Genomic DNA, 27,948 nt, shown 5'->3' with positions numbered 1-27,948 from the left:
GTAATGATTACTGCGGAAAAGGTAAGACCAATCCAATATTGGGGAAAAAAAAAGCCTAACTAAGTCTAAAGTCTAAGTGAATTCGACGGTCATAATGGAAAATCTAATAAACGCAAAGCGAAGGGGAATCTCAGAGGCAAGCATGTCTTTTCTCATTATCAAGTGCCCTGCGAACGCGAAATAGCAAGCGCGTGTCCTTGAGTCGACTTCACCGAGACCATTATTTTCATTTCGCCTTCGGTCAAGTGGTGCACTATATAATCCCTTAATTTAGATTTTTTTCCTATACCTACAGGCAACAAAAAGACCGACGTCGCCTACTTTGAATGCCATGACGTTTTAAAAACACTATGCGCACTGAAAACCGGTAAAATGTCAAAATTGTTGGTAAAAAAAATGTAATTAAAAAACGAGAAATTGTTGTATGTATTTTATAAAATAGGAATATATCCAAAATAAATGGCTGTCGCAAATAATTATTTTTCCTAGTCTTAGCCAAGAGCCGAGTTGGTGAAAACAAAAATGTAATGCAATGTTAAACAAAGTGACGAAACAAAAAGCATTAAATTAAATTAGTCATTCTAAAAAAAATGTTAAAAATAAAGTCAGTATTTGAATACCTAATTAGTAATTTGCCATAAGTATTAATTTTGGCTTAAATTATAATGATAAATAAATTGTTAATAGTGAATGAAATGTATAGCACCCAGTGAATACGATTAACTATGGCGACTCGATTGCTTGCACACTGTGTAATTACATTAATTACTTTATTCATTAGTGTGTATAAACTATTAACCCTTTAAAAAAAATGAATGGAAATTGTATTCTTATTGCTTCACATAAGAACTGTTTTCTTATTATTTTACTATTGGGTCCCTACTGGAGTTATTTGAATTGACTTGATTTACTTAAACATACAAATTTGTCGACGTTAAAGCGTCTAATTGCCTGATCTATTCGTCTATTCGTTTTTAGTGTTGAAAAATATGAACGTTGCCAACTCAATTTTATTATTTTGTTTTTAAAAAGAACCACTTATCATATGTGCGCATTTTATGTTGACACACAACGAACAAAGCGTATTTTAATATTCAAACGGGTATGTTGCATAAAAATATTATATAAAATTTACAACTTTTAAGCTTATAACATTCAAAGTTTAGAGACAGGGGAGCAATGCGGTTTAGGTAGTGCGCGCAATAACAATAATACTACACTGAACCTCTCTCCCGCCTACATACATACATATGTGATTAAGTAACATAGAATGACTATTATTATGATAAATTCATTTTTATTTGTACCGTTACCGGTTAGCTGTATTAATAAAAAAAAAAATGATTTACAATGGTTAACCTTAAAAGTGTTTCAATAGCAAATTAAGGTATTCAAGTAAAAAAAAAAAACAGAATCAATGAATTAGTGTCAATCAGAAACACTAATTCGTTGATTTTGACCTTCGAAGTTATAAGAAAGGGGACGATTGAAAACAATTATCAAAATAATACACTTACTTGTATGATAATGTTGTAAGTATTGTAAATTTTACACGTGAACGGATATTTTCATAAACTAAAATACAAATCGATTTGTTTTTCTTTACATAACAATACAACTGTTATAACTTATATATATAAGGTTATACGTTATATAGTTGTATACTATTACTTGTGCACATGATAATTAGGTCAATGCTATACTGGGTGCAAACATATTGTTATGTATAGCGACGATATTGAATCGTTATGCGAATGAAAGGAAACCTCGGCGTTCTGTTAATTTTCTGAATTGGTGATTTCAAGTGGAAAAGGAAACTCTGTCTGTTTGTCGACTGCTCGCTGGAATAGATTCAAAACTACGGGAATATTTTTGGGTCGTTTAACTACAGAAAGTTTCAATGGGATGAAGTTAACGGTCAACGGGCACATTTAATTTATATACCTGGGAATTGTAAATTAAATTATCTAATAGACACATACACATTGCATTATACGTGATGTATTTCATAACGTGCCACTGTTATAGCATTCGCATACCACTCACGGTACTCTTTCATTATTCCACACTTTATGTGCAAGTTTTATTAATTTAAAACAAAAACGTTAAAACTAAACGGGTCCTCAGCTATTTGGATATTTCATAGTTTCATCATTTATGAAACGCTTGTTTAGTATAGAACTAACTCAAGATGAGTTTTTTTCGTAGTGTCGGCTAATAAAAACCAAAATAACAATGTGCACTCAAGAACATGGTGAATAATGATTGAATACGTTATATATGTATATATACTGTGTTATTGCTAAAAATAATGATGTGTATGTAATTTGTATAATAGATAACATGCTATTAAAATGGAAAAAAATCCTTATTTGAATAGTTCGAAACAAAAAGCAGACACAAACGGATTTTTTTCATAGTGCTAGTTTCATGTATATACAGAAAGGTTAGCGTTTTGTTGTAATTATTATACAGAATATGTTATGGTCAAGTCTAAAGTAAACATAATTTGTATCCTCTTTTATATTTTTTACATTAATTCAAATCCATTACTATTATTGGTATATTATGTAAATATATATAATTTTACATAATATAATAAATTATTTTTAAAGTTTTAGTCTAAGAATAGATTGTATTAACAAGAACATTTTTAAGTATATATGTATTTGTTTATACACATATTTGTAGAAAACTAAATTTATATAATTTTTAGGTAGACAATAACAGTATAAACTATTAGGTATTATTATTATCATAAGGCTCAAGTCCGGTCATATCTAACTCCTAGTTAACCGCGTTAGTGAAAACATAACAGTTTCCCATTGTAATGTCATTTATTTTGCATTAAGACGTGGTAAAAAAAAAGTATGTTGTCAATATCTAAGTTGAGCTTAATATTTTGTGGCTTACTAAAAACTTTCTAATATTGTAATATTGTTGTGGCCCAGTATTTTTATGTCGTTTGATAGATTTATTAAATCAAGCGTGGGGCTAGTTATTATTCGATTAAAATCATTGTTTTGCATTAATCTTATTTTTTAACTATTTACACAATACCAGTAACAATACTAAAGGTTAGAATACTTACTTTGAACTGTTCCTTTTGATGTCTCTCACACTTAAATTACTAATACTGTTTATCGACTTGTTTCGAAACGTTGTGTAAAACACATTAATAATTCATGTTAGTAATACTACAAAAAGGAAATTCGTTTCGTAAATAATCTGTTTACATTTTAATTTGTTATTATCTCAACGTTATTTCGGATTACGTTCAAAATATGATGTCTGTCTAAATGTCTATTTATTTATTATTTATTGGCTGTTTTTGAATTGTCAAATAGCTCTGTTGATATTAGTCGTGTTATTCAGATAATAATACTTGGTAACCTGAAAAATATATATTATGAATGCGGTAACAATGGCCGCATAATAAACGACCCGGTAGGTATTATGTGGCGGTTTTCTCAGGAGCAATACAATGCACACTTTTCAGCTACTAACCGGCGGAATCATTTGGATGTTGTATTGTACAAGATCATTAGGAGATTCTTACGATGAGTACTGTGACCGCGTCTTGGCCGTTATCCGGTCGTCCAAAAACCTTTCTCAGCCCAACGCTTTGGACCATCACGATTTTTTGCAATTTACTTTAGTCGAGTATTTCAGCGCACAAGGTAAAATTTACAATAATTATCAGCCTCGAATAAAATATATATATATATTACTACCGTTAATTGATGATGAACAGGCAAATTGAATTTGCAGACAACAAATTGTATTTATTTTCCTTAAAATCAAAATCATACAAACGTTTCATACGCTCACGCCGCTTATGGCCAGATAAAAAAAAACCTCTCTTTAATGTTTAGATACTTTAATAATAAGTAAACGACGCTATTCTTATTTTTTTAATAATAATAAAAAAATATATATTTGTGTAGACCGTTTCTTCATATCCGTTTTTGTATTAAAACTTGAGTTTGTGTAGATAAGTAAATACAAATAATGTTAGAAACACATTTTTTTGCGGTTTAATTGCAATGTTTAAACAAATTTTGAGCGCTAATACTAATACTTTAAATAAAGTTTTAAATAAAGTATACTGTTTAAAGTAATTACTCAATTCCAAATAAGTTCACCTAAACGGCTTAGTTTACCCAATTATATTTGTTTTACTGTATTTAAAGTATATGTGGCGTAATTATTTAATTAAATTAAATGCATTTAAGGAGCAAAATAATTCAGAGGTTAAGGATATAATTATCTTAAACGTCCATCCAATTTGATAATTATAAATATGTTTTTAGTTAATTTCATATAATAATGTTGGTACAACGTACTCTGTCATTGTAACTCCTACCCGATGTATGTACATTATATACATAATAAACTACTAAATAAAACCCTCTGTGCACACTTTTGGTTCTAGACAAGTCAAAACAAGCCCAAGACGACGTTAAGTTGATGGAAATCGAAGCCAACTATGCGGATCAGACGATGCAGGCGGCTACCATGGAAGTAATGGTGGCAAGTTCGAGATTGCAAACAGCTCAGGAAGACGTGTCGTACGCGGCATCGATGTTACACAGTTCACGACTTCAGTTCATTGAAAACGATAAGATGCTTATGGATGCCAGGAAAAAAGCCGACGTCTTGTCCGCCATGATGAGATCCGTTAAGACCGACTCTGTTGCTCGGAAAATAATGGATGATAACTTTGAAGGTGCTTCTACGGAAATTAGTAGAAATTAGAGGGATAAGTTGTCTTGAAAATGTGCCAACAGTACATTTCTCTTTGCTCGTTGTTAGTCCACAAAAACCATTTATAGTTGTATTTTATAATTAAACCTGTTTTTTATTTTGTTTGTAAATGTCGATAAGAATGTTTTATCCTCCATACAAGTAGTTCAATATGTTTCCTATACAGCACAGCTTACGTTGAACGTTGTTGCAAAATATATTATGTTCAACATGTTAAATACTGAATGCTTTTGAAGTCTGTCGAAGGGTGTGTGTTCAAGCGATTAATATTTCATTATATAATAATAATTTAAATTAATAAACAAACCGAACTTGATTAAGACTCAGTTGTTGAGATGCCTTTAAAATATGTTTTAAGAAACACACGCATGCTAAAACTATAGTTGTCAGCCTTGAACTCAACAGTCATATTAAATAAATTGTCAACATCCTTATTCTCTTCTACACCATATAATAAATGAAACCACATTGGAAAATTAATCAAGGTCTTCTTCGGCGCTGCTATTGTCAAGCTTATAGGAATGCTCGAAATTTCTGTAGCTGTTGTACTTCTTACTGTGTCAAATAAGACGAGGACCATTTGTCAATCGACGGTACCAAAGACCACCGCAACGGTCTTGCCAATAGTTGTGCTCTCTGTTCAAACGATCACACGGTATACTTAAAAATATCCCGTTTTGAAACTTTTGCAAGTACTAACAAACCATTCTACGCAAACCAATTACCATTATCATTGTCCATTGTCGAGCATCTTATTTATTTTCTTTTTGATGCAATTATAATACAAAATTAGACGTGTCTACAGGCTATGGCTATTGATTTTATCATAATCTTCTGTCTTACATTCGAAGCAAAAAGGAATAATATACATACATATAATATCATCTCAGACTATGAGTTTTATAAGTAATATGATTTGAAATTGGAAAAAAAGAAAAAGGAAATCCTATTATAGGCTTATATTTAATTTTCTATAAAACTATCGTATTTATAATGATACAAAATAATGTTTGTGAATTTATTATCGAGTCATCACTAGTTCAACCGATAGCTATTTCGGTATATATCCATTTAACATAAATACACTAAAATGTATTTAAAAATAATTGCAATTTGTATTTATTATATTATTATTACCATTGTTATTATACAATATAACAGAACATAATTGTGAATTTTATAGTTTTTCTTATGGAAAACATTTATATTTTTGTTGTTTCGCAATATAACATTATATAACTATCCCTTTTTTAGTATTTTCCAGAGCGATGTGTACCATTTATCAATCATGATTTCATTGTTTACTGAAACTACAATGTACCTAATATTTGTCACTAACTTCATCGACAACGATTTTGATTGCTATGATTATAAGGAATTATTATCTTTGTCAAATTACCATTACACATAGACACTTAATTTTTGAGTATTTGCTGTATAATTATAATTATTATTGCAGCTTTTAATTTTTGCGTTTACAGTAAATTCTACACTTCGGTGTTTAGATTATAGTTGTTTATTGTGTATTTTAGGTTTAAAACGAATTTTTATGTACATATTAAAATGTTATTTTACGATTCTTAAACGGTATAACTAAGTTTGCCGATATAGCAGATTATATAATATTGAAAAAGCTACTTCACATAAAATAGTTTTATGTGAAGATTTTTTTTAAAGTTTGACGCCACTGCAGTATTGCCACTGTGAATCGTTTTTACATGAAAGAAAAATTACACAATTTCCTCGTGCTCACGACACAACTATTTTCAAGCCTGTAAAATATTATTATATTTTATGGGCGACCGCCAAGAGTTAGATCGATTTTATAAGCACACACGTTATGCATTATCGAGGGTCGCCTATGAATATTGTGACTGAAAAAAATACCTATGCTTTTAACGTAATTTATTAAAAAGCCAACGGATTCTACTCTCTATTGAGCAAACAGTTTCTTTTTTTAGAGAAATACATATACATTTTTTTCTGCCGTCGACGGTGAAAAAAAAACGCTGTATCTGTTTTCTACGTGAACGTCTCGAATACTTTTATCTCTTTTAAATGTTTTTTTTTTTCAAGTAAACGATTCTCTAAAAAATTGTTTATCTCTTCGCCGTCGTCGTTTCAAACGGTAAAAGCAGATAACATTAAAAATGCTGTATGTCGTGGTTCGAAAAAAAAAAGAGGATGCAGTTAAACACGGCCACACGAGGGTCCGGTTGAAAATCACAAAACCGTTTAGGGACGATTAAACGAGGTTTCCTCTTGTATCTTTATTTCCTTTTAACGGGTCCTTGGGGGCAAATTCGTTCAGAAACTTTGGTATTTTTAATCGGAGCGGTCTCCCCCATCGTCCAGAGCGAAAAGAACTACTTCAGAATTTCATTTAGAGTATACCAACGAAATTGAGCTTGAGGCCGAATACCGCATGAATCACCGACGCTAGAATTTTCCAATACCATAATTGTGTACAAGAAAATTATTAATTATAAATTATACTAAAGATATGTTGCCCCTTAAGACGATAGGGAAATAGCACAAGTATATATTGTATTAGGGTTTGTGTAATTCGATAGTCCAATACTATATATTTGTGTTATTTTTAACGTTGTAAAACACATTTAGCTTTGTCGATAGTCGCCCAGCAGATTGAAAACAATAGGCTTCGAGTTTTGTATTATTCGACAAACGCTTAACGCTTAACGCTAAGTTTATAAATGCATATTATATGTAGTAGGTTTCCGGTTGAAGGCAGGCTCAATGTAGACGTTTTACCGACTACATGTATATCGTATCAAACGTATTATATAATATAATTCCTTGCCGTCATGGCAATAATAATATGTAGGCTAAGGAAAACGGTTGTGTTGTAAGGAATAGCAATCTGGATTTGCGCGACGTATAGTTTGATCAATGCGGCTCACGGTCCTTATCCTACACACACACACACACACACACACACATATATATATATATATATATATATATATAGTTATGGCGACAATATTGCCATTGAAACATTATACACAAGTACATATTATTATACCCACACACGAGCACACATGAAACTTCCATTAAAACGTCCAATACGTGACGGGGTCGCTCTCCTACCCCTTTTGCAAAATGGAAAATAACCATTGTCAGTTCGGTTCAACATTGTATAGCACTTATAGACAACACTATCCCTTCCCACCTTTTCACGGACATGCACTAATAATAATAATGAACAGACATGATTGGCATGTGACGTACAACTTTATTTTTACTGCAAAATAACTATTGATTTTCGTTTTGTAATTTTACTGGAAAAAAAAAGGTCATCTCCATAAGTATGTGTACGCAGTGTAATATATCTTTAAATAATATTAATTCCACCAGTCTTTGGTGTAAGGAAGCGAATAAAAGAAGAAAAAAAACCTAGAACCGACTGGGGCAAAAAAAAAGTCTTCTTGCTCACCCCCCCTTATTTCCAATGGCCTGGTAAAGTATAATTTATCTTGTTTACCGGCGACAAGTTTCGAGTCCAAAGAAGCAGCTTTAAGCGACGGGGCATTACCAAGGGGTGAAAAAGCTGTATAAATGCGGCGAAAAAGGATTTGAGCCGTCGGGTGAAACAAAGGCGGGTAATAACAATCCGAGACGTTAGGTTTAGAGCTGATGCTTGTCTTGGAATAAAACGACTCACAAGTCGCATTTTCCAAGTCCCAAAAAAAATTTAACAAAAAATAAATAAAAATGATAATTTTAGTTAAATTTCACAAGAAAAATACCTGAGTTAAATACTATTATTTTGCGAAGCCGATTCACATACACAAATAGACTATAATAGTATAAATTAATATACAACATTAAGTTACCCATCGGTTTAATTTTATGACTCAAGACTTTCCAGAATTACAGTTAAATATGATACGAAATAAGTTAACTGGCATAAATAAGAATACCGACCACAATCCTTTGCCGCCAGTGCCAAAACAAGTTTCTTGTTTTTTCGTTTCTAGAGAACTTCTATTCTAAGAACTTCTATTTTGGCAACAATCAACTGTGGTGTTGTTGCTTTTGTTCAATGGCTATTTTGCAGTAGCATATTTTATGCTTATACCTATTTCCCCCCCCCCCCTCAAAATGTTATGTTTAAGATATATTCTATTGTTACTTGAAATGTAGTAAATAAAATAATATTCAACATCGGTACAAAGTTGAAAACATCTTTTTAGAGTTCACAATGATGATTTTGTATTAATTGTACACACAGCGAGTAGAATATTTATAGCGCCAATTTTTTTATATTTTATAGTTTACTTGTTTTAAATTATGTTCAGTTACATTAGGTACCTATATAATTATTGTAGAACGTCCAATTTTTTTTTTAAGATTTATCATTTTTGAATCCAAACGAGCTTCGACTGAAGAAAATATAATCAGACTGATCAAAATTGAGCAGTTCAGCTCAATAATAAAATTAAAACATAAATAAAAACAATTTCATGAGATGTCGACTTGTATGTATTTGTAAATGATAAACTTATATGGCTGAAACGAAGTAGTAAAAAAGTTTGTAAGAAAGGTTAACAGAAATATTATTTTGATGTTATTTCTAAACATAAGTGTAGAAACTTTCAATAGGTTTTGTTCCGAGAAATCAACTATCATGCTCATTGAACTACAGTACATCAAACGTTTTGAAAAGAACTTGGAGCTTTGGAGAAAAAAAAAACTGGCAAAATAACATAATGGAGTTTTCATATTGTTATGTTTAACGTGTAGTTGCACAAACGTGGAAAACCGTGCACAAGCACACGATATGCTAAATGTATAGAACATAGGGTTGTTTTTTTTTTAACTCCAATATTTCTGGGGATCTTCTCTCAGCATTTGATCGTTTTTAAACGATTTAGGTTAGCACCCTTTTTCCTCCACCACGTCCTCGTTACGGGGAAGCAACGCTTATCGCTTGCCCGTCATTAAGATCGGTGTCACAGACAAAAAAAAAAAAAAGAATGGAAAAAAAACAGGATTATAATACCGACCTGATCCCTTTTTAGCCACCATACGCACAGACAGACTTAACGAAACCAAAAAAAAAAAAAAAAGGTAGCCATATATTATTATACATTTTTTTCAGGGAAAAACAAAGACAATGCAAAAAAAAAAATAGTCCACCGTACATGCGCTTGTATTACAGTACAAACCACGTGTTTCCTGTACCGTGAATTGAGTTTTAAAAATGTAATTCTGGTGTTTGTAAAAACTGGGCTTTACAACGCAAATGCGCAGCTGATCAAATACACGTATATAAGCCGTTTGGACTGCTCTTGATTGGCCGGCACGCTAAATACTCGACCGTGTTTATTTGTTGTATTTTTTGTTTTGATTGGAAATAAACAAAGAAACATAAAGAACATTAAAACTAAGAAGTTCCAATTAAAGTAAACGATCAAACAAATAAGCCACTACTCGAAAACATGCGATGTTCGTTGAATATATTTACTCAACATTTATTTGTTTAGTCGGTTTGTAAGTAATTAGTCCACTTGAAAAAATACGTTTTAGTTACTATTAGTTATCTTCAATTATATTACGGACAAAAAAAAAATTGTTATTTATATCGAATGTTTTCTTAATTAATTAAACATTAACTATTAAGTTCTTCTTTTTTTGTGAGATCTTGAGGTTCGATAATTTAGCTTAACTTTTTTCCGGATATTATCAGTCGAAAACTTTAATTAAAGAAGTAAAATCATTTTTTATGATTACTAACGGTCATTAAAAAAAATAAAAAAACTTTCGAAAAATGTATACAGTTAACATTTTACTACAATTGTAAAAGCAGAAAGCGATATTTCAAATATAAATTACATTTTTTTCGAATTGCAGTTTTAAATTAGATGATTCTCCGAAACAACTAACCACAATAAAAAATCCTTAAAAATTCAGTACATTCTTTTATACAATTTTAAATAAAAATGGTTGTTAGTTTTATGTGGTGACAAGATATGAGTGAGTTAGTTGGGTATGTGTGTGTTAGTTGGGTATCCAATTCTTGCTGGCGCGATTCTTACTTTTCCTATTATTTAAATATCAGTCTTTTGATTTTTCCACATTAAGTATAAAAGTTTTGAGGTAGTTATTTCAATTGTGTTCGGTCAGACTACCATTATTTTATTTCATTTATACGTTTCGAGTTCAAAAGTCATTGATGGCACCTTGCAGCAGTATAAAAATACATTTTAATTTAATTTTTATCAAGCTTCCATTATTTTTTTTTTACAATACCGTTGATTGCGTCTGTTGTTGTAGTTTGGTTTATTATTATGCTTTTTCATTCCCGGCTATTCTTAAATGTGATTTTCTACCTACGCCGTTTATAATTAAAAATGCTTATATTTGAACGCATAACTAGTGTATGTTTCGTTAATTAATATGGTGAGCTCAAAACAGAGATAGGTTAGATTACTTTGAATAACAACTATGTGTTGTCACATAGTCTGATATTAATTGTATAAAACATTATGCATAATATAATGTATCATACAAATAATTTGAATTTAAACAGTTTAATATAACCACATGATATCAAAAACCATTACAACGTCACAGAGTCATGCTATTGGTGAACATAAACTTATGTGTATGTGTATTATACATAGTTGATTTTTCCAACATTATGACGTAACTTCGTTATTTTGTATTATTGACATCATATTTTTGGTCGTAAACTTTTAAAACTACTTTCGAAACAACCAAAAACTTAAGACATTTTCCTATCTTTTATTGTAGCGCGGCTGCTTTGTTTAAAACTATAAATCGTTCCCACGAGACGGAGCTATAATAATATTTGTATCACCGCGCGCAATGTTTGATATTTATCGTATTCATACTACACATTTAATCTCTATCGCATGCCATGAGAATATTATTTTCGATTGAACGATATTAATATTATGTTTAATGCTGTATGGTTACACTATTTGGCTTTCATTTCGCTAGCAACCTGTGTCGGGCACTAAGAAACATACTGTTGTAATGTGTCTCTATTTCTGTCAGTGCCAACGTAATTCGGATTTCTTCGGAAGTCCTGATACGGATACACTATAAATGATGATAACAAATTAAAAATAAAATCAATAATCGATAAATTAACGGCCCTGCCTTGCCAATATTTATTTAACAAACCGATTGAACGAACACTGGGAAATAAACTCGAGAGTCTTTAAGCGTAACACGAGACTGCGATGAAGAAAAATATTAAAGATACCGTCGTTAATGCGGTAAAATCCAAAATTGACAAGCGCCGACAATAATTGACCTTGATAATTTTGAATGGATCTAGGATTAAAGTGGTGGCTGACAAGAGGGCTTAATAATAACGTGGTCGACCACGTAATATTATGTGTCACACGTCTTTGTATATTGTGGCGTGACTCTTAAAGCCCTTTACTTTGCTCTCGTAGGGGCTGAGTTTAAGTACGGATTATTGTTGTTACTGTGGATCGCCGGGTATGAGAAAATTGTTACGGTTTTTTTTCGTTTGATCTCCTGTAAGCTCGCATGATTACCGTTCTGACAGGGCTTCGCTAATCGTATAGGCATGCCGGCAATGGTAGATATGTATGTTACCCGTGAAGCTCTTTTCCGCATTCCTGGATACAAGTTTTTTGTTGCTACACGACTCCAATCTCAAGTTACAACATACACGAGTTCAGCGGCGGTGTTAACCGGTTGACTTTCCAAAGTATGATGTGTACTTACAAAATTCGGAGGTCACCACTCGATTGGTCGACGGCGGGGGTCGGAGTGTGTCTGTACTCGTACAGGTGGTTACATAATTTTTTTTCTACAAAGCGTATTGAATTTATGTGATCTTGGCGTTCACACACCTTAACGGTCACGCCGACCGTGTAAGTTATACGCCACGATTAAATAGGGATCAACGGATTATCGCGTGACATTAGAGTGGCAATGACGCGGACGAAGGGTGGGAAGGGGGTGACAGGGAAAGGGTTAAACGTTTGACAGTACAACCGGCCCCACCACCGTGATGGTGTTTTATATATGGTGACCAGTCGAGTCAACCGTGGACATAAATCCCTGTCCTGCTATCCTCGCCGAGGTGGTAGATATATATCGGCTGTGCATAGCCCGAGCGGTCAGATGGCAGGAGGTAGGACACCAGTAATAAATTCATCCCTTTCACCCTTCCCCAGCTGGGGGCACCCCCGCGAATAACCTGGTTTTGCGCGTTTTGTAAAAGCCTCCCTACCGTATATCTGTTTCGCCCGAAATAGTTATACCCTACCCGGCCGCGTGTCCTCTTGGCGCCTTCGGTGAGTGCTCCGTAGCACAGCCATTGTGCTTATACTTAGATTATTATAGTAGATTCCGTCTACCACTAGCTCTATACTTTCCACCATAATATATAAATACACACTTGGTTGTTCCTGCTGCTGGCCACCATAGCTACCCCGGCTATTCCTATGTTATTACACGGTAATTTACGGCCGCATTACTATCTCACTGTCAACCTGGGCCTCCCTAAGTACCACCACGCGCTAACAATGCCAGGCTGGTGCCTACTGGACGCGAAGAGAATATTTGTTTTTTTTTTGTATCGTCTCACCGATGGTGTACTTAAGTTTAATTCGAGTAAACAACGTCAACCGTAAAGAAGTTTTCAGAGGACTGATAAAAAGTGGACACGTATCCTTAAACACATACATATTGCTAAATACTGTCATAAATACTTGTCATTACACGGAAATCAGGAAAATCTGTCAGTTATTTTATCGGACACCCCTTTACCATATTTTCTATAAACTACACTCAACCGAAAACCAAAATAAAACGGTGTTCAACTTTATTTAAACTGAAGTTTCAGTACCGGTTACGCTCTAATTTTATTTATAGGTAAGGCCACTCTATCTCTTCAATACTCTAGTTTATTTATATTAATTCAGTAGTACCCATTTTAGCTGTTTTATCACTGTTATTACTTGCTGAAAACATTTAGAGGTCTTAAAATTATATTATATTAACTGATATGGTCAAAATACTAACCGGTGGCTGTGTTTATTTTGTTGACCCTAATATATATCAGTTATTTTAATAATCGATAAAACATTTGCGAAAATAAAGTTAAAATATACAACAAATATATATTGTGTTAGCGAGTTTTGTATTGTTTTAAGACTGTTTTTTATTTGTAAATTGTAACTACTCATATAATATTATATTTTCCGGTTGTGTCATGTGTACAAACTTTAATCCCTCATTTTTTGTTGCCGATGATTTATTACGCTGCAAAATAATGTAAGTCGAACAAAATAATTTCTAAGCCGTGAAAAAAAAGCCTCTTATTTTTTCTTTAAGCGATTTTTTTTAGCATAATACAAAAATAAAGTTCCAAACTTTGATGGCTTTTTTTTTGGTCGAACTTGCCGAGTTCCTATCAATAATAACTTGTTAAAACAATATTATGAAAGTTTATTTCTTTTTTGTTATTAATCAAATCAACATTTCACGTTTAAACATATCATGTTCAGATCTAGCCACGAATATATATATATATATATATATATATAAGTAATATGGTATAATATAAGGTGAATATAAGATGAGTTGCTAATAGTAGAGCCTAACCTATGTAATTGCTTAAGAACAACTGTTAGTAATTTTCAGTAAATCAGCAAACATTTTACAACTTTCTTTTTTCCCATTAGAATCACACCTTTCAGGTGAATATTGGCACTGTAGAAAAGGAGCCAAACATTTTGGAATGTTGAAGTTGTTAAGTACTGCTCGTAGATAATATTCATAATTTACAGCTGCTGTTGAATATTTTAAACCGCTATCTTCAAAGACTCTCCTGCAACGAAAATATGTTTGCATTGTGCACCGCGTTAACTATAAGACGTTACGCGCTTTTCACTCTTCAACTATCCTACTCTTTAAGTATGCCACACGAGCGACTGAACTATTCGGTCGACTCTAGAACCTACTTTAGAACTTACAAGTGGAATGCACACTCGCGACTTGCACTTTTGCTACACACCACCGAGTGAGTTGGCCTGTATTTTCTCCGAATGGTAACATTAATCCCGTTTGCGTTGTGCGTTTGGAAGAAATGATGTAAAGTAATGGAGCGTGCAGTGTTGTTGTTGTTTTTTTTTTTTTGGTATTCCTTGTCAGCGGTTATTCAAAAGCCGGCTATTGTAAGACGATGACAGCCATCTAAATGCAGTAAGTGCGGTGGTCTTTTGTTGGCTGAAATTTACAGCCGAACACCGTTGGCGCCCAAATGTCCAAACGGCCAAATCGCAAAATATAATGACCGTATCAGAGTGTCGCCATCGCCAATCTTAGCTGGTATTCGGTCCGTTGACATTTCTTCAGTAGTTTTTGTTTACATTCCTAGTGAGCTATTTGTTTTCATATAGTCAATGATTTTACCCAACTTCAAGTCACAGGGTTTTTGTTTCTATAATATATTCCGCCGTCATCTAACTGTTTTAACGAAACAACAAACCGCGGCTGGGCCGTTGCGAGCGAATAATTATATTCTAAACTGAGAATCAGTTGGTTCGAGTTATCTGTATGATATGTTTCAAGACAAGATTGTCCGCGTTAATCGAATTCGGTATATTTGAATTTTCTCCTCGAGTATTCCCGGGCCGACCTAGCTCGGACCTGCTATATAAGTAACGCGAAATGCAAGACAAGGGTCGCGCTGTGTCTTGCAGAACAATTAACGACTCCGGACCACGTCAAAAGCCGGTAACGTCAGACCCTACATTATATTATTATGGACCGTCCCGCAGACCCTTTCAATGTCCAACGCCCCGCACCTTTAATGAATTACAACTTTACCGGCCAGTCTCTATTCCGGGTGAGGGGGAGAAGGCAGATGGCCAGAATCGTGTATCTCCCTGAATACAGATGAGCGAGCACCGCAGTGTGTACACAATATGTGTCTACTTGTGATCGACTTACGACCTCATGTTTCTAAGATGCCGATTATTTGTAATCATTCATAAGAAGGCTGCCATTTATCGCAGTCCAACTGTGATAAACGTTTGCCGTTGTTGTATTCGAAATATTGTATACTTAAAAACTTAGAGTTTTTAATCCTCGGGTTTGCAATAATTCGGCGAGCTGTAATTCAAATTAACAAGTATAATATGATATTATATTTTATTTAAATAAACTTTGTTGCCCGTGCATAAATCTTTTAAATGCAAATCCAATGTCTTAATGAACATTTCACTAAAAAGTCATGAGTGCTCGTCCCGTCCAAAGTATTATTAAGTTGTATTAATGCAGTGACCGTAAAAATTCAAAAAGTAATCTAAGCAAGACGGCGAAACAAATTTGCATTTGACTATGTCTTGTACATTACGCGCTAAGTACGAACTGCGATACAAGTGCACACTGTCCGGATAAGAATAGTACCTATGCACTCGCTTAAGTCGGACGAAAACGGTGAGGGGATTTAATTTTAAACACAACCCCTTAACCGGTCCGTGTCAACAATACTCGCAGGGGTGTAAGTAGAGTGAATACGGGTTGATAGCTGTTTATAACTATAATATTGAAATAATATTATGCTCCGAGGCTCGTTTTGCTGTGTCATTGACCCGCTATAAGACACTGAACCTGGTGAAATATAATATTTAATAGTACACAAAATCGGTGAACGACTTAAATGGGCCCGTGCCCCGGGAGCAGTAAATATTTGGTACAAAAGTGAGTTCTAAAATCCAAGTTGACCATATAGTTTTAGCAAGTTTATTTTTGTAGATAAATCAAAACTGTCTCGCAATAAACTTTTGAAATTAAACCACAACGAAACACAATACTACCATTTAAACGGATACTATCAGATGAGATGACAAAATGAATTCTTTCCATTTATGAAATGGTAATTCAACATTGTTATGTAAGTAATGCAACACACGCATGTATGTAACACACATATTTATATCTATAAACTTATTCGAGTAATTAAACTTACATTTTTAATATCATATAGTGTGCTATAATGTGTACAAAAGCAATAAATTAATATTAAAAAAAACATTTTTTTTTTTACTTGCCTATGTATCACAAGACAGCCGTATATGGCATTTTACCCCCAGCTAAAATTGTGCTTAACTATTAAAATGTACCATCTAAAATAGGCTATTGGCATTGATTAACCTTTTAGGATGTAAATCAATGGTTATTATACTTTCGTTTTTTTAAGACTTACCCTGGCATTTAGTCATATAAAAATATGGTTATTAGGTTTCAATAAAAAAATATTATTTTTCAAAATATAACTAGAGTTTTTTAAATTATTATTTAAATATTTAATAATGTATTACTAAGATAGTAATAAACCAAATAATAATTCTTGAAATTTTTTCATAAGTAAAGAATCTCGCGTAGCCTCTAGCCGGCCTTTATAAAAAAAAAATAACTTTCTTCGAAATGTCCGTAAAAAATATTAAAACCCTATTAAAAATGTATTGACAGTTATTAACTTAGATTATTTTGTGACAGCGCTTAATAAAATTTAGAGGAGGAATTTAACTTCTTAAGTGGATAATTTTTTTATTTTGCGATTTCAAATAAAATTTCACTAAAAAAAAAATTACAAGTTTGTCGTACATGTGTGATCTATTTTAAATAAGTAAAACGATAATCTGTATTTTATTTTACAGAATTCAGAATAATGCCAATCACAAGCAACCAAAAGTTTAAGCAAAAAAAACTTTCAAGATGGTAATATTCAAAATTGTTCATAATTTTCGTTGAACCATTCTCGTTGTACTACTATATTTAAAAAAAAATGTACATAAATCGCAAAGGAAAACTTCTATAAATTTTGAATTATATAATTTGTTTATTTCTTTTTGCAAAATGAAAATCTGCCATTATTTCCTGTTATTTTGCCTCTTTTGAGAATATGGCTAACCAATATATATTCTACAGCGTCTCTGCAAAAATTGGCAATTAACTTTCAACTCATATTTTTCATGTGGAATTATTAAGGCTATAATTCACACCCGCGGTTCTCGCTATAATACCGTTGCTAGTTATTTATCTTTGACAATATATATATATATAAATATGCGATCAATACTCCGTTTTAGTTAGTTCACAGCGCAAACAAAATACAAAACAATCGACAACTGACAATCGCGTTGAAGTATTATTTTTTTTTTTATAGATCCAAGGACTATCTCGTTGAACAAACCGTTAATTGGCTTTATTTGTTATTCTAGTGGCGCATAACATAATTTGTAACCAATTAACAACACTCTTAAATACTTCAACTGCGGTAAATAAGTTATACCTTAACATTTATCAAAAAAAAAAAAAATTAAGGTAGGTAAGTACATTGTAAGTACATTACTTCAAACAATGGTGAAATTAGAGGGGGAGAGGGTGTTCAGACGACCTTTTAAACATTTTAAGAGGTTCATCAGAATTTCAGTAAAAATTATAATTGCTTATTATAAAATAACATTTGAGCCCTGCGAATTGAGTAGTTTAGTTATGTAATCGCTGAAACGTCAGAATATAGTAAGTAGCCCAACGCTCCTGAATTCAAGCACATGTTGAAGCATAAAAAAGAAGTTTCCCATATTTTGTTTTGACGATTTTCTTATTGGTGACTTTTATTATTCGAATTCTATCATGTATACACACAAGAAACCAAAACACAATAAGAGTACTGGAGACCTAAGTATTACCTAAGTATATACACGAATGGACCTTTTCTGGTTCCACTTTATGAACTAAACATTGCCGCCGTCCAACTGGTTAATGATGAACTCCTTTGGGACCGTGGGCGAACGAAACTGGGGGGGGAAAGGTACCTTTCATATCAAATATAGTGAACTACTAAGTAATTATGAACGCTGTACAAAAGGCTTATAAAGAGGATAAACAGGTTTTTTTTTAGCTTTTTATACTAACTACTCTTTGTTACGGTTTTGTTTCAACGAAAATGTATTCAAATCAAAGTAATGGTTAGTTTAGGATTTAAACGACCGAGACGATGCATAGTAATCATATTATAACGCGTCAAGCCGTTTTGGGCAGAAATAGGTAGCATCGCACAAGCAGTGAGAGAGGAGTTGTTATTTATAGCTACCGCAACGGTTATTTTTTAGTTTCCACAATACCATAATTTACATTAATGCGCTGGCAAGTCAACCGGATTGCAAAACCTTCTTAATTATACCTCGGCGTCGGCTATTTTTCTCTTCCGTTTATAATGTATAAATGTTTATTTATCCAAAATAAACGTCGAAACGAATAAAACGTTGCACAAACTTTTGACAACTTGACATCGTCGTTTGACGTAAAAGAAAAACGGTAAAATATCCTGTTAAACTTGTATGAGATGTATTTGATAATGTTTTAAATGGTATTAACGTATACGTTAAAGTTGTATAAAAAAAAATAAAAAAATGTGTTCGAGTTACTTTATCGCCGCTGTGTTTTAATAATTTAATCGAAACAATTATCATAATGACATACTCTGTCATGTATTTCGAATGTCAATGTTTTGAAAAATCAAAAAATCGAATCCACTTCATTTTTAAGAAAATTTAATATGTTATAGTCCTACTATGTTATATCTGCCTGATTATATAAATTTTTAGCCAAATAAAATACCTTTGAGATACGACTTTTGATCTATAGATTGGCTACACGAAGAAATCGGTCCATTGCTTAAAAATATAGTGTGGATCAAGGCACAAAAATAGACAAAAATGAAAACACATTATTGTAAAACAATACCTTTTCAGCTCTGCGTCGAAGCTAAAATATATGTAAAAAAAAAAACCTCGACTATTATAGTTACCGTGTGGCGCGTAGTCTATGCTGTTTTAGTATTCATTATTTGTGACTTTGAATTAAAGTTATCATTTGTACAATAATACTCTGAGTTTGTTGTTGACTGTGACACGGGAATTATGCGGTGAAACAAAAGGTTGTCGTCGTTGTAAAGGAAACCAATGAATTGAACTAGACTAATATTTTGACAAAATCATCATTATCACTTGTAATTTAAAGGGTTCTCCACTGCTAAAGCTTTCCCGAGGGTGTTTCCATTGATTTTCACTTTCACGGCCGATCCGATAAGTCGAACGCTCTCCTCTCCGTAAGTCGCTTCTTCCCCCTTCGGAAAATCCAATATCCTTTTTACCGGCTGCCGGCAATTTTGCAATTCCAATACCATTCACAGTCCACCGTACTGTAACAGCTATTAGAAAAAGTGAAAGAAGGAAAAACAATAATATGCCAGTAACCGTTCTGTCCCACTATACGAAATGTGGCAATAAAAGACTACAGTCTCTGTCATTAGCTAATAGCTTGGGAAATTCCACAGTGTGCATACCAATTCTTGCGTGATGCGTCGACATTTTATGTGTACTTCATAAAAATAAAAATAAATATATATACATAGCAAAGCCACTGAAATATACATAAATAATCCACGAACAGCTGCGTCTATGGTTATGTATATGTGTCTAAGTAGTTCATAAATTTGATTTGTTCAGCTACAGTTTATTGAGAAGGTTAAACGTTAGAAAATTGCCTATTGACTAAATATAACAACTGTTCCACATTCTTATCTCTTGTAAATTAATATTTAATAACGCTATCAAGATTGTGGTGCAAAGATAAAGCCCGTGACCCTTATGTAATATAATAATATTTCCAAGTACAAATCAGCCGATGGGGTGTGCTCATCAATCTCAAACACTCTAAAAGAAAAAGTAATCTATAGAGATACGATGCCAAAGAGTTGTACCTCATAACATGAATGTATGGTCGTTGCTTAATTGGCCGTTATGTAATGGGCATGGACTAAACAGTAGAGAGAGTACTCCCTCCCGTCCAGTTTCCACCAATTCTCATCTGAGTCGCATCTTTTAATAACACATGCCGCCATTTCGATACTGTTTAAAAGATACTTTTGTGCTAAAAATCTTGAATATTTTTGTTTTCGTCTGGGACACAATATAGTGTTTAATAAATCTGTTTTAAAGCCCTAAAAGTAAAAGTTCGAAAACTGTCTGGATCTATTGATGTATTTGGATAAAATATACGATCAAATGTGTATAGTATATTTAAATATAAAGTTCTATTTTTGTCAAAGCTATCAAGTCAATAGAAAAAAATAATAACACATCATGCCTTCTGAATACCTTAAGTGTCGGAGTATATTAAATATTTTCTTTTTTATGTACACTTTCAATACAGAAAAAGGTGTCAATTTAATAATATTTTACAAACACAAAATACAGCATAAAACATGAATAAAATGTATTATTTGCCTGTATATCGTAAACTTTATTGGAATATTTATTACATGCATGCTTTTTTATTTCCGTTTCATATCTAGAAAAGTGAGGACTTGACTTTTTTAATATTTTTTTCTCATATCTATTTGTGCTGTTCACACGATGTTTCCGTTATCAATAAAGGGTTCAAGGCATAATAATATAGAGAAGAACGAATAGGGAAATTTCGAATATTGCGAATTGGCCGGTGCGCTAGAGGCTTTGTCCCTTCTATACCCGAAATATATTGTTCCTTTTTTACACGGTTTTTTATTACAAAATGTTATAATACAAGTTAGAAGAAACATACTTATACTGGTATTGATCGAATTAAATAGTTGCCTATAGTGATAAGAAACAGCCGATAAAGGGTAGGTGATACGAGAATAGTGATAAGGGACATCAGATAACGGTGACGGCAAGGGAAGGGTAGGAGATTGTAGACAGAGGGAGAGTATGAAAATGAACACGAACATAATATTATATATTCTAAAGTGGCAGGTTTATCTGTCGTACTAAATTCCCTTCTTATAGGTACCATATAATAGACATAATATATTTTATGATCTAATGTTTTTTTCTTCGAGGGAAGTCGCTGTGTACTTTTCTCTCGGTCGGGACTAATGTTTGGGTTTTCACTCGGATCCGACTTGGAAGGGAAGAACACAATGTCGGCGGCTGCTGCTGTGGTTCGTCATGGAAAGCACCCTCGAACGAACCGTTATCAGGGCGGTTGCCACAAGACAGGAAATTATCGTTGAAACCGACACGTTTCTCTCATTTCCGGCAGAGCAATTCACCGGCACCGCCTCTTTCGCTAATAAAATCATCGCCGCGGACCCGTCAACGCTATCGTTAATATCCGCCGTCCTCGCACAGCCACACACAGCCCGGAGTTTCCCCTTTACCTGGTCCGCCCTTGCACCCCGTCTTACATAATATATATACATATATTACATACAATAAGAACACTATATTATATTATATTTCTTTTTGTTAGCAGCGCCACACGTGTACCGCACCTAGTCGAAGAAATACGTGAAGTTTTCGCGCACGTACCCAAAAGCTTAACACGGTTCGGGGGTTTATATTTTATTATAGTTTTGTCCGTGCTCGCAATGTATGTGTGTATGTGTACTGTATATACGTTTATTATACACACAAATGGCAAACTATACACCTGAAAATAATAATTTCGCTGACATTATCAAAACTCAAAATCATCATCTCCGAGCGCGCGTACCAAATAGAGAGAGAGAGAGAGAGGGAGAGTTTATAGTAAAAGTAAATACAGGGTACACAGAGTGGGAAGTAATGCAGAGACAACTTGGTTGCTTGTTTAGCACAAAACTTTTGCCAAATTAGTACATCTGTTTACAGTGAAAATCGTTTTCGGTCAGGTCCCAAAATGACTTACGGACAGATTCGATCCAATACAATCGGGATTTCTGTGGGGAAGCTAGGGCCCTCGCACAGATTGTGAACAGACAGACTTGTTAGGGTAATTGTAGAAAAATTATGTATTTTCGTGGGCAGACTAAAATAATTTGCGGAGGGCTAGAACCCCCTTAGTACTCTCCCCCCCTGTTCTACGCCTATATAACTATTTATACAGAACGAGTAAAACAAATCAGTCAGCTTATATAATATAAATGGTTGATCTACCGAGCTAATAAAATTATGATGTAAATTTAACGTTCGCTTGCAATACCTAATAGGGTCGTTTTCTATTAATACCGTAAAACGTTGTTATATCCGAAGCCCGAAGGGTTAATTTTAATCGCCAATAATTACATTTAGGCTCGGCTATTAAAACCTTGCATCTTTCGAGTTATCGTTTTAACTTTTAATTAATATAATAATAATTAATACAACGAGATACTGCTTATGATAAAAGAACATATTAAAGATGTATGATTATTTCGTTTACTATTTGACAACATTTATTTTCAATAAAATTATGAACAAATTAAAGAAAAGAAAAGAATACATGTTATTATTAAAAAAATATGTATAAAAGGGAGTAACTGTAACAAGTAAAATACAATAAACAGACAACTTCTAAAATCGCGATGACCTAATATTATGTATCGCACAATTACTTAAGTTTGTTTTATATTTAAATAACATAAAACTCATAATACCTAGATATTATGAATTTTCCACTATCAAAATTATTCTCGAGCCATAAAGCTCAAGTCATTTACTTTTATACGTTTCCGGCCATGATGAAACTTACACTATAATCCTTATAAGTCTATTATGAAGTAAAAGGTAACTTTTAATCTGATAAAAATACCCTTCGGAAAATTAAATAGTATAATTACCTGCAACGCCATGTATGATGCAAATTAACTGCTTTAAAATGGTACCTACTAAAACGACCCTTTGGCAGTTATAAGTTTACCAAGCAAGTTTTTTGTATAATTAATTATTTGTGTTTCTATAGAAGGCATAAATTATTTTAGTTAAAAGATTTATTTTATTTAATAAACCCCAATTATTTATAGACAATATTTTGACTTCTCAGGGTTTTTGTAGGGAACTTTAAACATAGTAAACAGTTCAAAGTAAAACTTAGTCTTTTAATCACGTTTCCTTTAGCATCTTTTTCAAACGATCAGAAAAAATTTGACTTTTTATTTTAAAAACTTCAAACCAAAAATTTGTATTATTTTATTGTATTTTTTAGGGTTGTTGGACAGTCTAACTTTCAAAGACAATAATAAACAATATGTAACGATTTTTTCACTGCGATTTTTGAAATAAAACAAGAAACAATATTTAGATCAATTGAAAAACTCCTTAGTTTCAGTTTAAATAAAATATCAAATTTTGTTTGTTTTTTTTTAATAAAAATAAATGTTTTTATATGTGCTTTATATATACTTACAACAACCTCCACTTAACTTTGTATTTTTACATATTATTACATATTACTTATAACTAAAGGGTTCTATTTTTTTTTTTTAGAAAAGAAAATAACAAACTGAAATGCAAAACTAACAATGGGGTATAAAGTCGCAAATAAAAATAAAATGGCCACAAAAGACAAATAAGTAAACTCATTATTTTTCACTGGAAACCTATTCATTGGATTTAAACGTTTTCTTTCGAATCGTTATATTTGAAATAATAATAATGATGATGACGAATTTGCGATTTTAATTGCTCAAAGAATAAAAATGTACAAACAAAAAAAACAATATATTTTTTAAAAAATGAATTGCAAAAATCAAGGTTTTGCTCATTACTTAGTGCCAAAAAAACCTTTTCCGGCATAATCTGTTTACACCATATTGGGTTTACGAAGAAAAAAGAAGCACGGGTTAAGAAGTTACGTTTGATTCCAAATAAAAAATTATATTCGTAGAACATATGTGCGTTACTTTAATTGGATCGACCTACAAAATTTAATATATTTTCCGTAGAAATACGAAGACAATTTAGTTAGTCAATCAGCTTATCTCAACCCCTCCCCCTCCCAATAAACCCCTTTTAGGTAAATCCCTCTGAAGAGTACCCACATAATAATATAATACTCGCAGTTGATCCATAATAAAACCTGATTAAGCAATTGTATGTGATTCTATTACCGGTGAATATTCGAAAGTTTAGGAATAACGTCTGTATGATCATTATGGAATATAAGTTAATATAAGTTGTAAGGAGTGGAGGGTGGGGAGACAATAATCGATAAATCGTTTTCTATGAACGAAGGGCAAACCTCGTCGCCGTGGCAAGAAATTCGATTTGGAAAATATTATACTAAAAGTTTCTGCGGATGACGTTTTGCGATTCGATATCATTATTATTATCATCATCCAAAGTCGGAGGGCGCGGGCAGGCAAATCGGATTTGTTCGAAAACGGTTGAAAGAAGGTCAAGCTTGCGAGTATTAGCGCAGGCAAGTCCTTTGTTTCTGGTCTTTTGGCTGCGGTTAATCGGCTGCCATTACTGAATATGCGAACGCGCTATTATTGTTGTATACACTGGCACAATACATATACTAATGTTACAGCACTAAAAAACAGGCTTAAAAGCGATTTGTTCGGCTGCCGTTTAAAGCTTGTCCCGTTCCACACAGCTCACCGACATTATATTGGCCGTTCATATAGTGTCATACATACATATATACAAGGCCAATACAAACATATTTTTTTACATATATTACTATGAAAATCTGCAAAATGACAGCTGTTGTACATTGGCCGGTAAGATTTCATTAAATTTTCTTCTGGGTCTGTAAAATCATACTTAATGAAAATATAGGTAAAAACAGCAGTTTGAATGCGACGCAAACAGTGTAAGGCCAAAGTCAGTCTGTCTAATTAGAAGAAAATAAAATACCGTTAAATATATCGTGCTGATAAGATACTACAGATAATAGTGTCTTACGAAAAACAATAAAAATATTTTAAGTACATGTACGCTGTAGTTTGAGAATAGTGTACACCTAGTTATTCACTAAAAGATTTTAGGGATGAAGCTAATATAATATAGCAGCTGCTATGCGTTATTTATGTATTGATTCATTTTGTTGGATCTCATATATTTTTTTTGAAATTACATTCATTTATTTATAAATCCTATTCTGGCGCTATGTTAATACAATAATAATTAATGGTTTTGCTCGTCGCTCAAACACGTTACTTCATTTATAACTGCATCTTGTTTCATTAAAAGCGAGCGTACTTGATGAGCGTAGTTTGTTATTAGTTGGTTAATTTAATTTCAGCAACAACTTTATAAATTTTCCTTTTGCGAGCTATATTATGTATAATATATTTATACAGAATAAAATATAGGTACAACTTGACTGTTACAATATTCTATCATAACTTAACATATCATTAGATCCCATGGACAAATAGCAAGAAATTACAGTGTAATATTATCCTTTGGTCTTAACAAATAACCAACATATTAATTGTCAAAGATGTATTCATATTATAACAATTCATGTGTACCTATTAGATTAGGAAAATAATTATCATTTTGTACTTTAATTTTCATTTATGTTATTCTACATTATTAGAAAATTACCTAATTTTTTCATTTTTAGTATTTTCCAAAGCGCTATCAACTTTTGAAACTTCATTGAGACTTATATATTTATTTAACTTTTTAGAAGAAGAATAATTTTCTGAACATTTTGACTGATCGATAACCAGGTTTAAAAAATTATGTATAAACTTATTACAGTTTAGCGTCGGAGGAAGAGTGGAGTAAACTGTAAAATATTATTTTAATATATTGACATTGCTCAACCGCAGTCAAACCCCCCTTCCAAATTTTAAATTCTAATAACATTAAAAGTAATCGATAGAAAAGGTTATCGACCCGTAAAAAACTATTAGCAAATTATACTTCTTCTAAAACAATAATTAAATGTATACTTTCCCAATTATTGAGTTTCAAAATTTGACGGCGCTCTGGAAAATAACTAAAAATGATAAATATATAGTGGTTTTGAACAGTTGGAATTTACAGTAATATATAAACTCACATGTAAAAATTGGAAAAGCTAACAAGAAATTGTATAATAATATGTAGGTAATGTGTATATTTTGTGAGGTGATCACTGCCTCATATCATTGGTTTATAAAATGAAAATTAACTGAAAACCAATACAGACTTAGTTTTCATGGAAAATATCAAAATTTAAGATGAATAAAAAAAAGAAATTCTTCAATGAAAATATCATGGTAATTCTATGCGATGTGGACAGTTTTTGCGCTATACAAATATTTTCTTTCGACCGATATTTTTTACCCAAACACTTTTAACAAAAGCGTTTTATCCTTTTCCGGTTTTATGTAAATTGTCGGCATTAACCTTTTTTGTATCCGAATTATCCTTTCTGGTTTATATCGTTAATAAAATTAAAAAAACAAATACTTTTAACGAAGTTTAAATTGAAAAAAAAAATAACAATAATGCCTTCTTCCTTTGGTTTAGGTTTTGAGTGAAAAAATGTACATATATTATTACATAGTTTACTATATAGGCTGGTATAAGTATTCCGTTTTGCAGAATTCTAGTTAATAATTTTTTTTAAGCTATTCACTCAAAAACATAAAGACTGTAAATCCGGTTTACATTCGTATATAAAATAAACACCCAATATTATAAAAACAGCAGTAGGCACGGGAAAGAGTTGTTATTTTTATTAGTCAGAACAAATTGCAGATGGAAATCATTGAACTAAACGACGGTAAGTTATGTTTAATTTTAAATGAAAAACATTATGCAAAGTTCTTTAAGCGCTAATAAAAATAAAATGCGAAAATTCAACTCATTTTAAATACAACGTTCTATTTGAATACAGAATTAAAAGTCGAAAAATATTATTATGAAAAATCGTTAAAGCTATAAGTAGCACCCGTAGGTTGACTGCTAACTTGAGGATTAGAATATTTTAATACTTGCGTACTTGTTTTAATATGCACTTATATTTACACAAAATTGTAATAATAAACATTTTTGTTTTGTAAAATATTCTATGACCTTTTTTTCTTAATTTTCTGTTTAAAAAATTTACTTACAAATATAATATATATAAAGTATTAGAAAAAATTACTTCCAATAGCTTATCATTGTTCTAGCTTACCTTCATTGTCATAAAATTCATTATCTGTAAAAAAGAAAAACTAATGTATTTCAAATAAATTAAAAACAAATAAGTATTATTAAATACAATTACAAATTTTTATACAATGATAATGTAATACTTTTATATTTATTTTACATTTAGCAAGCGTTACTAACGATGACTTTTTTAATGTTATTTATGTACATTTAATCTTATAAAATATTATGGGCAAAACTTAATTTATTG

At 32.2% G+C, this 27,948-nt stretch overlaps 2 protein-coding genes across 3 annotated transcripts in view; one reads left to right on the top strand and one right to left on the bottom strand.

The window, feature by feature from the left end:
• The window catches only part of LOC126846454 (uncharacterized), a 52,180-nt gene extending 47,110 nt beyond the window's left edge, over positions 1-5,070 (top strand). The window contains exon 2 of the mRNA XM_050585859.1: positions 4,436-5,070. Coding sequence (XP_050441816.1) covers positions 4,436-4,758 — 323 coding nt within the window. The 3' untranslated portion in view covers positions 4,759-5,070. The remainder of the gene's footprint in view (positions 1-4,435) is intronic.
• Positions 1-27,948, bottom strand: part of LOC126846448 (leucine-rich repeat-containing protein 24) — a 116,618-nt gene that overhangs the window by 61,986 nt on the left and 26,684 nt on the right. Inside the window, exon 2 of one of the 2 annotated variants that reach the window (XM_050585843.1) lies at positions 27,721-27,744. The exons of the other annotated variant lie outside the window; for it this stretch is intronic. The gene's annotated coding sequence lies outside the window, so the exon portion shown is untranslated. The remainder of the gene's footprint in view (positions 1-27,720; positions 27,745-27,948) is intronic. 2 annotated transcript variants of the gene reach the window in all.

Source organism: Adelges cooleyi, unplaced genomic scaffold (assembly GCF_023614345.1).
Source record: "Adelges cooleyi isolate 19-005CV unplaced genomic scaffold, UGA_ACOO_1.1 ACOO_flye_CR_arks_rails_tigmint_CR_PRNA_9, whole genome shotgun sequence".
Lineage (NCBI taxonomy): Eukaryota > Metazoa > Arthropoda > Insecta > Hemiptera > Adelgidae > Adelges > Adelges cooleyi.
This window is presented reverse-complemented; position numbering and strand designations above follow the sequence as displayed.